The sequence below is a fragment of the Kogia breviceps genome, chromosome 4 (assembly GCF_026419965.1).
Source record: "Kogia breviceps isolate mKogBre1 chromosome 4, mKogBre1 haplotype 1, whole genome shotgun sequence".
NCBI classification, from domain to species: domain Eukaryota; kingdom Metazoa; phylum Chordata; class Mammalia; order Artiodactyla; family Physeteridae; genus Kogia; species Kogia breviceps.
The window spans coordinates 178,172,683-178,189,931 of NC_081313.1; the positions used below are offsets into that span (position 1 = coordinate 178,172,683).

The following is a 17,249-nucleotide window of genomic DNA, read 5'->3' on the forward strand; positions in this document are numbered from 1 at the left end:
GGAGGGAGTTCCAGGCAGCGGGAAGAGCACGTGCAAAGGTCCTGGGGCATGAAGAGTGAGGACACGTGTTGGGGGAGATGCAGCAGAACCTGTGGGCTCTGCCTCGGGAATCGGTGGGGGCCACGAGAGGGTCCGGAGCAGAGGATGAGCCCGATGTGGCCTGACATTCTCCTGCCTGGCTCTCCCCTCGTTCTGAGGTCAGTCCCCGGAACTGTCACCCTGCAGGCCGAGGGGCTGGGCCAGGGGCTGCAGCTGGTCCTCTGAGACCCAAGTGGCTGCAGGTGGGATTCCAGCTGTAAATGAGAACTTCTGGGACATTTGGAGCGCCTGCACTGGGGGAAATTGCTGCTCTCTGGAGACCGCCAGTAGTGATGGGGGCAGGGGGGTGGGGGAGTTCTGGGCACACCTTCCCCACATGGCATCTCCATATGCTCCCTGCAGGGCCGGGCCCAGTGCCCAGGCTGCCAGCATTCCTGGCTCAGTGTTTAGCCAGTGGAGGGACAGGTGTCTTAGAAAATTGGAAAACATCCTCTGAAAACAAACCAACAAAACGTATGCTCTTCTGGCTCCTTGTCCCGACAGATCTTCTCGGAACCGTTTTCTTTCTTGCAAAATACCTTCATTGGCTTTTCTGACCCCAAAACTTCCACACACACTCCACCAGACTTCCCAGGGAGAGAGAAAAGGCCCTTTGTTCCCCGGCCCGGCGCAGCCCCTGGAATTCTCTGTCCCGGCAGCAGCAGTGCACCTAGGCGCTATTGTTCTTTTCTCGCACGGCTTTGCAACAGGCTTTTTTCCCCGCTCGACAATAGGTGGCCCTACAGCTTTCATTTCCAGAAATTGGAAAATGAAGCGTGTCCGGCCCACACCTCCTCAACCCACCACAGGCTGAAATTTAAGCCCCATGAACCCGGCCGGGCTGGGGTGCCGGGGCAGGCAGACCCCGGCATGCCATGGGGCCCTGGTGAAGAGAGGCTGGGGGCGGGCAGCACAGGGATGCCAGGTTTCTGTCACCTTGAGTTCCCCCGCCCCCCTGTGCACACAGCAGCCCCATGCACCATGACGCCAGGCAGGGAGAAGCCATATCCTTTCAAATACCATCAGAGAGGAAACTGAGGCCCAGGCCTGTGGGTTTCCAGCCCCTGCCCACAATCCCGCCTTGCAGAGAAGGTGTGGGAGGATAATCACCTGAAGAGGATACCAGCATGGGCTCCGTTTTGCAGGCGACACGACTGAGGCCCAGAGAGGCTACGCCACTCACCCAAGGTCACACAGCTGCCGGCCGGAGAGACTCCAAAGCTCCTGGAGTCAAGAGCTCTGAGGCCAGATGGCAGCCCAGCTCCTCCAGTTAGGGGCTGCAGGTGGATTCTGACGTTAAATGAGGCCTTCCTGAACATTCCAGAACCTTCTGGGGCTGGGGGAAATTGCCGCTCTGCCAAGGGAGACTGAGTTGGGGGCAGAGGTGAAGTCCAGGCACTCTGTGAGCCTCAGCGGAAACCCGGGGACCCCTGTGATGCCTTTGACTGGAGCCAGGCCCTCACTGGTGGGTGAGGTGGGCGGCTGCAGTGCCAAGCCCACCGGTGAGCCTGGGCCTGAGCCAGCCTCGCTGGGCCCATGGCTCCCCTGCCACGCACATCTCACATCTGGAGCCCTCCTATGAGCCAGGATCTTGGGAGGCAGACGGGGCCCTCGGGGGGCCAGGCGAGGGTTTCCTTGCAGGCTGGGGCAGGGCCAGTGGGTACGGTGTGGTCGCCACCTCCAACTGAGCTGATGCCTGGCAGCTGATTACCTCTCTGTCTCCCTCTTTCTGGAAGTTTGTATGAGGCTCGGAGGGGAATGAGAACCCTCTTTGAGCCCCGGCCACCACGGCCAACATCAAGAGACACCAGGGCACCCCTCCTTGTACCCAAGCACCATCCCAGTCCCACATCTTGGCCCTGGCACCAACCCCTTTCCAGGGAGGCCCCACCTGGCACTGGCCAGGCGAGCCTCCCCAAGAGAGAGTCAGGAAGTCTCTCGGCTCTCTCTGGCTTTGGGCAGGGGGTTCCTCTGGCCCCCAAAGGCTGGACCCCAGGGCCTGGTGTTTGGTCTGGTGACACATGCCGAGGCCAGAAGGCCTTGGTTCAAATCCCAACCCCCTCTACTCCCACCCTGTGCTCCACTTCCCAGCTGTGTGAGGCAGGCAAAAATGTCAACAAAGTCTGAAATTAAATCCTCGGCAGAGGGCTTCCCTGGTGGCGCGGTGGTTGAGGGTCCGCCTGCCATTGCAGGGGACACGGGTTCGAGCCCCGGTCCGGGAAGGTCCCTCATGCCGCGGAGCAACTAAGCCCGTGAGCCACAACTACTGAGCCTGTGCTCTAGAGCCCGCGAGCCACAACTGCTGAGCCCACATGCCACAACTACTGAAGCCCGCGGTCCTGGAGCCCGTGCTCCGCAACAAGAGAAGCCACCGCAATGAGAAGCCCGCGCACTGCAAAGAAGAGTAGCCCCCCGCCACGGGCTTCCCTGGTGGCGCAGTGGTTGAGAATCCGCCTGCCGATGCAGGAGACACGGGTTCGTGCCCTGGTCCGGGAAGATCCCACATGCCGCGGAGCAACTAAGCCCGTGAGCCATGGCCGCTAGACCTGCGCGTCCGGAGCCTGTGCTCCGCAACGGGAGAGGCCACAACAGTGAGAGGCCCGCATACCGCAAAAAAAAAAAAAAAAAAAAAAAAAAAAGAGTAGCCCCCACTCTCCGCAACTAGAGAAAGCCCATGCACAGCAGCAAAGACCCAACGCAGCCAAAAATAAAATTAATTAATTAATTAATTAATGTTTAAATGTAAAAAAAACAAAAATCGTAGGCAGAACAGGTGGATTTGAGGCCATAAAGCTAAATGATGGGAGGGACAGTGGCAGGAGGACTCTGAGAAGGAGGATGTTAGGGGCGGTGGGGGGGTCACCGGGTGAGGAGAGGGTCAGGTGTGCCCCTCGGCCGCCAGGGCTGATATCTGGGCGGGGCTGGAACTCCCTAGGCTGGTCCAGCGGGGGATTTGGATGGGCGGCAGGTAACCTGTGTTTCAGTTACACACATGGTTTTTATCACCAGTCCCTGTGAAGTGACAGGACTTGCTGGAGGGGTGTGGGTGGGCAGGAATGTCGGTGATCAGGAGCCCCAAATGCCCCCCATGAACCCCAGTCACCAACTTCCCCTTCTCTTCAGTCTGGATCAGGGCTCAGCTGGGACTGGGGCTCTGCCGGGTTGGGGCTCCGCCTGGCTACAGTTACTGACCTTCCCCGACCCAGCCTCCTGTTGCCTCCTGGAGTCAAGTTCAGGCTGTAACAGGCCTGTGGGAGGCTCAGGCAGGCGGGGTACGGAAAGATCCTCATCTGTGCCCTCCCCCACCCCCGGCTGCCCCTGCCCCATCCTGCACCCCACCCACGACCTGGTGACAGATGGCTGGAACTCCCGGGGACTGTAGGGGTCTGGGGGTCCTGAGGTGCAGATGTGTGTGGAGACCACCCCCATCACCCAGCTGCCACACAGAGACGAGTGGGTCTGAAGTACAGGGCCCGGAAGCAGGTGGGAGAAAAGCAGCACCAGGGCCTCCCTCTGGTTGCAGACCCAGCCCACCAGGAGCTGCCAGACAGAGGCCTCCTGGAAGCTTCCTGGCCTGGCCCCAGGGCAGATAAAGACCCTCCTTGGCTCCTTTGGGGCATCTCAAAGCGCCGTTGAACAGCAACTCTTTCCACAGAGGAACCTTCCTGCTTGGATCCTCCCCTCGACGGGGAGCTCATTCCTTCTAGAGCCAGTAAGGGAGCTTTGGCAGTGCTAGTACAGGCCCTATGTTATACAGGGGGAAACTGAGGCTCTGAGAAGGGCAGTCCCTCTCCTCAGCTCTCTCAGTGAGTATAAGGCAGGACCACGGTCCCCACCCAGCATAGTTGCAGACAGAGCCAGCCAAACTCTGATCCCAAACATGGAATAATAGGCAGTGCCCCGCCCCCTGCCACCCCTCCACAAGAGACCTGCTTTGGGGTTTTAAATCCTTGAGATACAGCCCAAGTTCTTTTCTCTTTTTTTAAGTAAATAGAGTTTTTTCTTTGTTTGTTTTTTACTTTTGGCTGCATTGGGTCTTCGTTGCTGTGCGCAGGCTTTTTCTCTAGTTGCGACGAGTGGGGGCTACTTTCGTTGCAGTGCATGGGCTTTTCACTGCGGTGGCTTCTCTTGTTGCGCACAGGCTCTAGGTGCACGGGGTCAGTAGTTGTGGAGCGCAGTCTCAGCAGTTGTGGCATGCAGGCTTAGTTGCTCCGCGGCCTGTGGGATCTTCCCAGACCAGGGCTTGAACCCATGTCCCCTGCATTGGCAGGTGGATTCTGAACCACTGTGCCACCAGGGAAGCCCCAGCCCAAGTTCTTACTCTCTCTTCCCCACTCTCGTGCTCCCCCGGCTTTTCTGTCCTCGTGAGGCTGTCAGCCCAGCAGAGGAAATGACACAGGGTGGCCAAAGCTATGATGGGGGACACCAGGCAGCTGTGGGGGGCCAGAGGAGGGATCTGATTCAGCTCAGGGGACAGGGGAGGAATCCGGGGAGGCTCCCTGGAGGAGGTGTCTGCCCTGAGCTCTGCAGGATGACTAGGGATTAACAAGGTGGCCGACGGGCGGTGGGGGCGAGCAAAGAGTGTTCCTGGCAGAGCAGCTTGTGTAGCTGGAGACCCCACTGTGCCCTTGAGATTCTGAGTGACCATCTCTTGACCTCAGTTTTCATATCAGCAGGGCAGCTGTGCGAAGGCTGAAGGCTTGCCCATCAGGGTTTGGCCTTGGGCTGAGGACACAGTGACCTTCATGAGTTATATTTTAATAAGTCACCAGATAATTCTGCCTGGCAGGAGTGAGCCATGAGCAGCTTTGGGTAGGGCTCCTCTGTAAATGTGTTACCCACCCAATGTAAGTCCACGTGCCCAACGCACAGTGAGGCCAAACAGTACCGAAACATCGTCAGAGTTTGGAGCAGAGAAATGTTTACCACAGGGCCATGCAAGGAGACGGGTGGCTCCTGCCTTAAAAAGCCCAAACTCCTCCAAGGGTTTCAGCAAAGCACTCCTAAAGGCCAGGCGAGGGAGGGGCGTGGTGTCAGATCCTTTGTTCTTGCACCTGTCCATGTAGGTCAGGTCAAGGTCGGGTCACGATGTTCCTGTAAACCTCCAAGAAAACAAATGTTATTCTCTGTTAGGTCAGGTCATGGTCAGGCTATTCTGTATATTTCAAGCTGTAGGCAACATCCTTTACAAAGGGTGCAGTCAGCATGTTTAAATACAGACAACAGGAGCACAGAGTTAAAGTAAAAGGTCGGAACTAAAATGGAGTCAGATTTTTCTTTTTAGTGCTTTATTACTATAACTTAGATATTATAAAAGGCACATATCTTATTGTACAGATAAAAGGTGGTGGTGGTGGTTGTTTTTTTGGTTGCGCCCTGCGGCATGTGGAATCTTAGTTCCCCAACCAGGGATCGAACCCACACCCCCTGCGTTGGAAGCGCACAGTCTTTTAACCACTGGACCGCCAGGGAAATCCCGAGTCAGATTTTTATTTAATCAATTTTTTTTAAATTGAAGATTAGTTGATTTACAGTGTTGTGTTAATTTCTGCTGTACAGCAAAGTGAATCAATGATACAAATATATATGTACATTCTTTTTTTTTATATTCTTTTCCATTATGGCTTATTGTAGGGTATAGAATATAGTTCCCTGTGCTAGACGGTAGGACCTTGTTGTTTACCCAGTCTATATATAAAAGCTTACATCTGCTGACCCTAACCTCCCAGTCCATCCCTCTCCCAACCCACTCCCCTTGGCAACCACAAGTCTGTTCTCTATGTCTGTGGGTCTGTTTCTGTTTCATAGATAGGTTCATTTGTGTCATATTTTAGACTCCACATGCAAGTGAAATCATATGGTATTTGTCTTTCTCTTTCTGACTTAACTTCACTTAGTATGATAATCTTTAGTTGCATCCATGTTGCTGCAAATGGCTTTGTTTCATTCTTTCTGTATGGCTGAGTAGTATCCCGTTGTATATAGGTACCACTTTTTAAAAATTAATTAATTTATTTTTTTAACATCTTTATTGGAGTATAATTGCTTTACAATGTTGTGTTAGTTTCCGCTGTACAACAAAGTGAATCAGCTATATGTATACATATATCCCCATATCTCTTCCCTCTTGCATCTCCCTTCCACCACCCCCCATCCCACACCTGTAAAGTGGTCACAAAGCGCCGAGCTGATCTCCCTGTGCTATGTAGCTACCACTTCTTCTTTATCCATTCATCTGCCAGTGGACATTTAGGTTGTTTCCATGTCTTGGCTATTGTGAATAGTGCTGCTATGAACATAGAGGTGCATGTATCGTTTCAAAATGGAGTTGTCCAGGTATATGCCCGGGAGTGGGATTGCTGGATCATATGGTAATTCTATTTTTAGTTTTTTGAGGAACCTCCACACTGTTTTTCCACAGTGGCTACACCAACTTACATTCCCACCAACAGTGTAGGAGGGTTCCCTTTTCTCCACACCCTCTCCAGGATTTGTTATTTGTAGACATTTTAATGGTGGCCGTTGTGACTGGTGTGAGGTGGTACCTCATTGTAGTTTTGATTTGCATTTCTCTAGTAATGAGTGATGTTGAGCATCTTTTCATGTGCCAATTGGCCATCTGTATTTCTTCTTTGGAGCAATGTTTATTTAGGTCTTCTGCCCATTTTCTAATTGGATTATTTTGTTGTTGTTGAGTTGTACGAGCTGTTTGTGTATTTTGGAGATTAATCCCTTGTTGGTCCCATCATTTGCAGATATTTTCTCCCAATCTGTAGGTTGTCTTTTCTTTTTGTTTATGGTTTCCTTTGCTGTGCAAAAGCTTGTAAGTTTGATTAGGTCCCATTTGTTTATTTTTGTTTTTATTTCTTTTGGCTTGGTAGACTGACCTAAGGAAACAGTGGAACAATTTATGTCAGGGAATGTTTTGCCTATGCTGTCTTCTAGGAATTTTATGGTGTCATGTCTTATGTTTAAGTCTTTAAGCCATTTTGAGTTTATTTTTGTGTATGGTGTGAGGGTGTGTTCTAACTTCATTCATTTACATGTGGCTGTCCAGCTTTCCCAACACCACTTGCTGAAGAGACTTTTCCTCATTGTATATTCTTGCCTCCTTTGTCAAAGGTTAATTGACTGTACGTGTGTGGTTTTATTTCTGGGCTCTCTATTCTGTTCCATTGATCCATATGTCTGTTTGTGTGCCAATACCACGCTGTTCTGATTACTGTAGCTTTGTAATATTGTGTGAAGTCTGGGAGGGTTATGCCTTAATATAGAGTCAGATTTGTTCTTCCCGGGATTTCCCTGGTGGTCTAGTGGTTAGGACTATGTGCTTCCATTGCAGGGGCATGGGTTTGATCCCTGGTCAGGGAACCAAGATCCCACATGCTGGTGGTGTGGCCAAAAAAAAAAAGACTTGTTCTTACCTGTTACAAATGGCCTGGGCTTCCCTGGTGGCACAGTGGTTGGGAATCCCCCTGCCAATGCAGGGGACATGGGTTCGAGCCCTGGTCCGGGAAGAACCCACATGCCGCAGAGCAACTAAGCCCCCATGCCACAACTACTGAGCCTGCGCTCTAGAGCCCGCAAGCCACAACTACTGAGCCCGCATGCCACAACTACTGAAGCCTGCGTGCCTAGAGCCCGTGCTCTGCAACAAGAGAAGCCACCGCAATGAGAAGCCCACACACTGCAACGAAGAGTAGCCCCCACTCTCCACAACTAGAGAAAAGCCCAGGTGCAGCAACGAAGACCCAACGCAGCCAAAAATAAATAAATAAATTTATATTTTAAAAAAGAATCAGTGCCTTTAAAAACAAACAAACAAATGCCCTGCCCTGGGGGACCCCAGCCTCCTGGAACCTCTGCCAGCCTGGAACTAACTGGACACTCAGATGACAGATGTTCAGGCAGTGTGAAGCAACCTCACAGAAGTGATTTCTCATCTGGGAACAGGGGAATCGTGGTACCTGGGAGATAGAGCTTGGGCTTTGGCCTGCCTGAAGCAGCCTCCTCCTCCCCAGCCTCCCTGCCTCTGCCCTGCTGTCTCCCCTGTTCCCCCCGTGGCGGGCTGAAAGAGCATCTCAAAACAGGAGTCTTATGTGGTGGGACTGCTCTGCTGGAAGCTTCCCGTGGCTCCCTGTCGCCTTTGTGTTAAATATCCATCACTGACCACAGCCGGACGCAGCTCAACGTGGTGACCTCACCTCCTTGAACACTCAGCCTTACTGGATTTCTTCCTCCAATCACGCCATTCCTTGCTGCCTCAGGGCCTTTGCCCAAGCTGTCCCTTCTGCCTGGAAAGCTCTTTTTTTTTTTTTTTTTTTTTTTTTTTAAAGCAGACATCTTTGTCTTTTTATTTTTAATTAATTTATTTTATTTTTGGCTGCGTTGGGTCTTCGTTTCTGCACACGAGTTTTCTCTAGTTGCGGCGAGAGGGGGCTGCTCCTCGTTGCGGTGCGGGGGCTTCTCACAGCGGTGGCTTCTCCCGTTGCAGAGCTCAGGCTCTAGGCACGCAGGCTTCAGTAGTTGTGGCTCGCGGAGGCTCAGCAGTTGTGGCACATGGGCTTAGTTGCTCCGTGGCACGTGGGATCTTCCCGGACCAGGGCTTGAACCCGTGGCCCCTGCATTGGCAGGCAGACTCTCAACCACTGCGCCACCAGAGAAGCCCCTGCCTGGAAGGCTCTTGCACCCTCCTTTTTACTTAGAGAATTCTTACGGGGCTTTAGCTCTCAGCTCACACACCCAGGAAGTCCAGACCAGGCCACAGCCTCCCTTTTTGCAATTTATAATTTATGTTTGTTTACAAGTTTCCTTATGGGTTATCTGTCTCACCCACTTGCTTCGTGCAGTATCCCTGGGGCCCAACATGTAGCAGGTACACAAGACACGTTTGCTGACTGAGATGGAAGAAGGCAGTGGGATCTGCTGGAAGGGAAAGTGAGAGGCTTGAAATTCTGCTCACCTGCCCCTCCCCATCCTCCATGGAACCCCTGGTGCCCCCACGGAAACCACTTTGAGAACCAGGGGTTTGGGTCAGCCCTTTTCCCTTTATGGATGGGTCAGCTTTACGCCCAAAGCCATGCGTGCTTCGAGGCCACAGGGGAGGCCAGGGCGGTGACTCTAGTCCCCAACTTTCTCCACCCACTCCCTCATCAGGTGTTACGGTAGAGATTTGCAGAGTCCCACCTGTGCTTTTATTTATTTATTTTTTTTATTTTTTTTTTTTTGCGGTACGCGGGCCTCTCACTGTTGTGGCCTCTCCCGTTGCGGAGCACAGGCTCCGGACGCGCAGGCGCAGCGGCCACGGCTCACGGGCCCAGCTGCTCCGGATGCGCAGGCGCAGCGACCATGGCTCACGGGCCCAGCCGCTCCGGACGCGCAGGCTCAGCGGCCATGGCTCACGGGCCCAGCCGCTCCGCGGCACGTGGGATCTTCCCGGACCGGGGCACGAACCCGCGTCCCCCGCATCGGCAGGCGGACTCTCAACCACTGCGCCACCAGGGAAGCCCCCGCCTGTGCTTTTAGATGGTGACCTGGCTCTCGGGACGGGACACCCTGTGTCATCTGATGGCCGTTGTGGTGGTGTTGGGCTGAGCTGTGCTGCGTCTACAAATAAGTCCATTTCCTTCTTCTCCCTGGTGCTGCCTCATCCACACGCTGGGTGACAAGCTGTGACTCGGCCCTAAACTTCCTGGTCAGCTGCTTGCCGTCCTGCACGCTGTCCATCCAGGTAAGGCCTCCTGGGGAGAATGTCCCCTCTCCCAGGAGGCATCGTTGCCCCCCGGGAAGGGCTTCAGGCTACTCTCCCCGGGGTCTTTGTGGGTACCAGGTGCGCCAGAGGTGTAGCAGGTGTGGGAAGTTCCGAGTGATTGGCCACACCAGGAGGAGCAGCATTTCTCTCCCTGTCTGTCTGTCTGTCTGTCTCTGGCAAAGCTCTGGATTAGAACCCCCACTGCTTCCTGGCCCCCATCAGCGACACAGAGCCCTTCCTCCTTCCCACTCTGTCCCGTGGGAAGAGGACCTGGGATGCAGGGGAGCAGGGGGGATTTTGTTTTGTTTTGTTTTTCTGATCTTTGCGGTGTCCCAGCATCATGGCATTTTTCAGTTCCTTTCTAGGAAAACAATATCTCTGGTTCCGCTTGGGTGGGATCTCAGCCCCCGGCCTCCCACAGCCCCGTTCCTGGATCCTTGCTCCTCAAGGCCCCTGCCAAGGGCCTCCATACCTCCTAGGAGGAGCTACCATAAACCCAGGACAAACAAAACTATATCCATCTTAAGTACATTTCCGCATATTAACCTTCTGTGCACGGCCAGAATCCCTGGCGGCACAAAGTAGCTTGTGGTCAGAGTTCAGCCTCCATCCCACTCCTGCTTGGGGCTGTCTCCCCAAAGGCCTGTCTTGTGGGTCTCTTTCCAGAAACTTTGGCATGGATGTGTAATTTCAAATCGCACTCCCTTTTCATCACACAAGGCCACCTGCCAGCTTCTCCCTTCCGCATTCGGAGGGTTACACCAGCTCTGCCCAGTAGAAGGAGCCCGCCAGCCATCAGGGTCTTTTTATTTTTATTTCTTTATTTAAAATTTTATTTATTTTACTTATTTATTTTTGGCTCTGTTGGGTCTTCATTGCTGCGCGTCAGCTTTCTCTAGTTGCGGCGAGCGGGGGCTACTCCTCGTTGCGGTGCGCGGGCTTCTCGTCGCGGTGGCTTCTCTTGTTGCGGAGCACGGGCTCTAGGCGCGGGGGCTTCAGTAGTAGCACACGGGTTCGGTAGCTGTGGCTTGAGGGCTCTAGAGCGCAGGCTCAGTAGTTGTGGTGCATGGGCTTAGTTGCTCCGCGGCATGTGGGATCTTCCCGGACCAGGGCTCGAACCCATGACCCCTGCATTGGCAGGTGGATGCTTAACCACTGCGCCACCAGGGAAGCCCTATTTTTTATTTTTTAATTTTATTTTTTGGCCACGCCGTGCAGCATGCAGGAGCTTAGTTCCCCAGCCAGGGATCGAACCTGTGCCGGGGGTGTGGAGTCTTAACCACTGGACTGCCAGGGAAGTCCCAAATTATTTTTTAAACTGTGGCAGAATATATGAGACATAAAATTTGACATTTTAACCATTTTTAAGGGTGCAGTTCAGTAGCATTAAGTATATTCCCAATGGTGCGCAACCAGTGCCAATATTAACAAAAATTTTTCATCAGCCCAAATAGAAACTTTATATCCAGTAAGCAAAAACTCATCATTCTCCTTCCAACCCTCCCAGCCCCTGGTAACCGCTAATCTACTGTCTGTCTCTATGAATTTACCTATTCTAGATATTTCATAGAAGCAGGATCATATAATGTGTCCTTTTGCATCTGGCTTATTTCACTGAGCCTCATGTCCTCAGGGTTCATCCGTGGTCTAGTGTGTGTCAGAATCTCTTTCCTTCTTAAGGCTGAATAATGTTCCATTGTATGGATGGACCACATTTGTTGATACATTTGTCCATCCTTTGATGGACATCTGGGTCGTTTCCAACTTTTGGCTCTTGTGAATCATGTTTCTATGAGCATGGATATACAAATAGCTCTTAGAGTCCCTGCTTTTCAGTTCCTTTGGGTAGATATCTAGGAGTGGAATTGCTGGGTGATATGGAATTATGTGTCTAGCCTTCTGAGGAACCGCCAAACTGATTTCTGCCACATATGTAATTTTCAACTTTTTTTTTTTTTTTTTTCCTGGTATGCGGGCCTCTCACTGCTGTGGCCTCTCCCATTGCGGAGCGCAGGCTCCTGGCTCACGGGCCCAGCCGCTCCGCGGCACGTGGGATCTTCCCGGACCAGGGCACGAACCCGTGTCCCCTGCGTCGGCAGGCGGATTCTCAACCACTGCGCCACCAGGGAAGCCCAATAATTTTCAACTTTTTACCAGACACATTAGAAAGAACAGAAAGGTACCAGTAAAATTAATTTTAATGCTGTATCTCATTTCACCCCATACATCCAAAGCATTATCTCAATGTGTAATCGACATGGAAACTTACTAATAGGATATTTTACATTCTTTCTTTCATATGAAATCTTGGCAATCTGGCGTGTATTTTACACTTTAAGCCCGTTTCTATTTGGATGCTAAACTTTCAACGGCTGGAGTGAAAGGGGCAGTGTTTAATTTTAAAAAAAAAATTTGTTTTACGTTGTTCAGTTTTTAAATTTACCTTTGAAATCTACTGACATTCACAATTTCTGTTCCTCTGTTGCATTAGGCACATGGGGCTAGTGGCCCCCATATTGGATGGTGCAGATTTAGACCCAGCTACTTAATTCTGGAACCTGTTTTGTATCAGGCAGACATGGATTTACCAAGAAGTGGATGAAGCTTAAGCTTCAGGGACCCCTAGATAAAGATGACTTTCTGTATCTAAGTCTGGACTCAATTTTGTTTGCCGTTTCTTAGAGAGGCTCCCAAAATATGGAAGTTCAGCTTCCAGAAAACCTGGATCCACCCTGCAGAGCTGTGCCAATACACTGGCTTTATTCATTTTTAAAAATTTTATGTTAATTTTATTGGAGGATGGTTGATTTGCAAAGTTGTGTTAGTTTCAGGTGTACAGCAAAGTGATTCAGTTGTACGTGTACATATATTCATTCTTTTTCAGATTCTTCTCTCATATAGGTTATCACAGAATATTGAGTACAGTTCCCTGTGCTATACAGTAGGTCCTTGTTGGTTATCTATCTTATATATAGTAGTGTGTATATGTTATTCCCAAGCTCCTGATGTATCCCTCCCCACCATGTTTCCCCTTTGGTAACCAGAAGTATGTTTTCAGTATCTGTAAGTCTATTTCTATTTTGTAAATATGTTCATCTGTGTCATTTTTTTTTTTTTTTTTTGGTAGTATGCAGGCCTCTCACTGTTGTGGCCCCTCCCGTTGCGGAGCACAGGCTCCGGACGCGCAGGCCCAGCGGCCATGGCTCACGGGCCCAGCCGCTCCGCGGCACGTGGGATCTTCCCGGACCGGGGCACGAACCCGTGTCCCCTGCATCGGCAGGCAGACTCTCAACCACGGCGCCACCAGGGAAGCCCCGTCTGTATCATTTTTAATTAGATTCCACATATGAGTGATATCACATGATATCTGTCTTTCTCTTTCTGGCTTACTTCACTTAGTATGATAATCTCTAGGTCCATCCATGTTGCTGCAAATGACATTATTCCATTCTTTTTGTATGGCTGAGTAATATTCCATTGTATATGTGTGCCACATCTTCTTTATCCATTCCTCTGTGAATGGATATTTAGGTTGCTTCCATGTCTTGGCTGTTGTAAATAGTGCTGCCATAAACACTGGGGTGTGTGTATCTTTTCGGATTATGGTTTTCTCCTGATATATGCCCAGGCGTGGGATTGCTGGATCATATGGTAGCTCTATTTTAAGTTTCTTCAGACAGAGATACCCTAATACCAAAACCAGGCTTTATTCATTTTTCACAACTGTGTAGTATTCTGTTGTCAGAAGGGACCCTAATTCGACCAGTCCCACATCAATGGACAGGTAGCTTATCCAAAACGCCCTTGTTTTGTTGGCATGTCTGTGGGCATCTGCACCAATCCCTCTGGCCAGAGGGTGAGTGCATTTCAAATAACGAGTCATCCCTCATTTCCCTTTCTTAGAAATTCTAGAGCAGCACATGCTGTCCAGTAGAAACAGAACGCAAGCCACATGTGTAATTAATATTTTTCTAGTAGCCACGACTTTAAAAATGTAAAAGACACAGGTGACATTAATTTTAATACTATGCTTTCTTTAACCCAACAGATCCAAACTAGTATTATTTAAGTGTGTAATGGAGAGAGGAAGTATTGAGAAAATTTTACTGTCTCGTTCTCATCCTCAGTCTTAGAAACCAGGGTGTATTTTACACCCCCGGCACACCTAATTCGGACACTCAGCTTTCGTCGTAGATCCTTGGTCTGTAATTAGACTCCATAAAAATGTCTCACTGGAGCAGATTTGCCCTTCCAGGAGGTCCCAAATGTACTGTCGAGTTTTCCAATCATTGAATTGGCTATCAGAGGCTGTTTTTGGCTTTGCCTTTACTTTTTATCTTGAAGTTGTCTTCGATTTACAGAAGAGAGAACCTTTCTTTAAAGTTAATTTAGCATTAAAAACTCTGTCCAATACAACGGCTGCATTTCAGGACCCAAGAGCCATAGGGGTGCACCCGATGGTGCAGATATAGAACATTTCCACGACAGCAGAAAGTTCCAGTGGACAGTGCCAGGCTGTAGTTCAGAGCTCCACCTGCAAAGAGGAAGAGGAGTTTGGAATTACATTAAGAGGAGAGAGTTTGGATTCTGGATCGTAAGGGCTCTTTGGGGCAAGAGACATATCTATCGCTCAGAGCCTCCGTTTCCTTATCTGTAAAATGGGTGGCTCCAGGGCCGCAGGAAGTGGAGAGGGGCAGGGCCGAAGTCCTAGATTCCGCTCTGGTGGTTGGGCTTTGGAGTCCGGGAGGACTTTGTGACCGCCTGCAGGGACGGAAAGGACCGGGGAGTGGAAAGACATCGGCCAGGCCAAGGGGCCACCCAGGATCCCCCAGTGGGGGACCAGGGGGGCCATCTTTGAACGCTTATTCCCTGAGCACTTCCTGTGCTCTCCCCATAAACTTGTCAGGCTCTCCGTCACCTCCGGACCTTTGCGTTGGCTGTTTCGTCCACCAGGAATGCCCTTTTCCCCAGCTCTTACACTACCTGCTGAGCCCTCAGATAACCTTCCAATGTAATCACATTGTATGTACCCCTCCCAGACGGAGCCCTGGCTCCAAGCCTCAGCTCCAGGGCACTGGGGAGCATCTTGTAACCAGGTCTGTCTTCTTCCTAGGCTGGGGGAGACTCTGGGAAAGCTGGGAAAGGGCAGGGTCAAGGTCAAGGTGGGACCCGAGAGCCGTCGGAACCTATCCCAGGTCCAGAGATCATGGGGCCTAGTGGGTCGGAATAAGTGGGCTCTGAAGCTAGATGCTTTTCGTTGGAATTCCAGCTCCGCCGTTTTCTTGCATTGAGTCCTTGGCCTCAGTCTTCTCGTCTGTAAAGTAGGATTAAGAACAGTGCTGCCTACCTCAGGACTCATAAAGATGAACTTGGGTAACCTGCATCTGCCCGCAAGGCATGTGTTATTATTTTTGTTATCAGTGATGCTATGTTCACTGTCCCCCCCACCCAGCTCCTCTGACCCATGGATCCACCTGGCTGGGCCAAGATCAAATGTCCCTGGCACCACTGTGCCCCCAGGCTGTTGCTGCAGCTGCTTTTGGCTCCGTGCTTCTTCTCCTACCTGCGTGTGTCCCGAGACAAGCCCACGTGGGTTCCTGAATTGGGGGCCCCCTCCCAGGCCACTGCAAGGCCCTCCACCCGCCCGCCTCTGCGTCTCCTGCTGTGGGCGCGGCCACTCCACACCCCGGTGGCTCTGTCCCGCTGCTCGGAGATGTGGCCCGGCACAGCCAGCTGCCACCTGACCGTCAACCGCAGCGAGTATCCTTGGGCGGATGCGGTCCTTGGGCATCCCCGAAAGGTCAGCTCCAGGCCCAAGGCACGGCTCACGCCTTCCCCGCGGCCCCCCAGCCAGCGCTGGGTCTGGTTCAGCATGGAATCGCCCAGCAACTGCCCCAGACGGAAGGCCCTGGACGGATGCTTCATCCTTACTGTGTCCTCCCGCCAGGACTCAGATACCTTCACGCCGTACGGCTAGCTCGAGCCATGGCCTGGCCAGCCCGTGGGCACGCTGGTGAACATCTCGGCCAGGACCAAGATGGTGGCCTGGGTGGTGGCCAGCTGGAGGGCGGACTCGGTCAGGGTGCAGTCCTATCAGAAGCTGCAGCCTCACCTCCAAATGGATGTGTATGGACGCTCCCACATGACACTGCCCCAGGAGGTCATGACCGTGAGGCTGTCCCAGTACCAGTTTTACCTGGCTTTCAAGAACTCCTCGCACCCTGACTATGTCACAGAGAAGCTGTGGGAGAGCGCCCTGCAGGCCTGGGCCGTGCCAGTGGTGCTGGGCCCCAGCAGGAGGAACTATGAACAGTTCCTGCCACCCGAAGCCTTTATCCCACATCGAAGACTTTCAGAGCCTTGGTCCAGTATCTGCTGGATCAAGGACCACACCTGCTACCCGAGCTGCGTCCGCTGGCGGGAGACGCCGCGGCTCAGATCCTTCAGCTGGGCCTCGATGTTCCGTAAGGCCTACTGGCGGCTGCAGCAGGATCCCAACTACCAGGCGTTGCCCAGTATCATGTCTTGGTTCACGCGAGCCAGCCAGCCTGGGGCCTGGGCTGCTGGGCATCTGGGGGCCTTGGTGGCTGGAGCTCTCCGTTACCTGGGGCTTCCGCTACCGGGCAGCTCTGCCGCCAGGAATGTTGCTTCCGTGGGACCTCGCCTGCTAGGAGCTTCACCTGCTGGGGGCGGGGGGGGGGGTCACCCACCAGGGGCTGTGGCTGCTGGGCACTCACCAAGACACTCACCCCCTGGGGAACTGGCCTTGGTGTCCCGCCCACTGGTGACGGCTCTGGTGGCTTGGCTTGTGAGTACTGCTGCTTTGTCAATGAACCGCCTCGGGGGTTATGCAGGTTGGCAATACTGACACCATTTTCCAGATGGGAATGCTCTGAGGAAAACTGGTGTGTCCTCCCTTACTCCAGATCAGCGGTTTTCACTCCAGGACGATTCTGCTCCCAGGGGACGCTTGGAGTGTCTGGGGACATCTGTGGTCGTCACAGCCTGGGGGTGGGCTGATAGCATCCAGTGGGAGGGGGCCAGAAATGCTGCTCGACAGCCTACAGCACCCGGGAGACTGGGGCGCAGAGGGGGTGGGACTGGGGGCGGGGCTGTCTGGGGGTCCACGTGGGGCAGGGCTGGGACAAGGGGACGTTCTACACCCAGCGCAAGGATAGAGGAGGGGCAGGAACTGCCCCCAAAGGAGGGCAAGGGGAGAGGGTGTGACAGGGGACGACCACGTGGGGCTTGGAGTGCGGGTGGGCGTGGCCGTGTGTGACTGAACAGGTGGCCCCTGTGTTCTTGCAAGTGACCTTGAGGACGCCCCTCTCTGAGTGTGCCTGACCGCTGAGCATGTAAGCATGTGGACCACGGGTCTGCGTGTGATCCTAAGCCCCGTGTGGGTGGCAGTCTCTGTGCC

The 17,249-nt window shown here is 52.5% G+C and overlaps 1 protein-coding gene across 1 annotated transcript; it reads left to right on the plus strand.

Moving 5' to 3' along the window:
- Positions 1 to 15,293: 15,293 nt before the first annotated feature.
- Positions 15,294 to 16,697, plus strand: LOC131754353 (3-galactosyl-N-acetylglucosaminide 4-alpha-L-fucosyltransferase FUT3-like). Its single transcript, XM_059059865.2, is given in 1 exon segment — positions 15,294 to 16,697. A coding segment is annotated over 1 exon segment (1,404 nt).
- Positions 16,698 to 17,249: the final 552 nt, after the last annotated feature.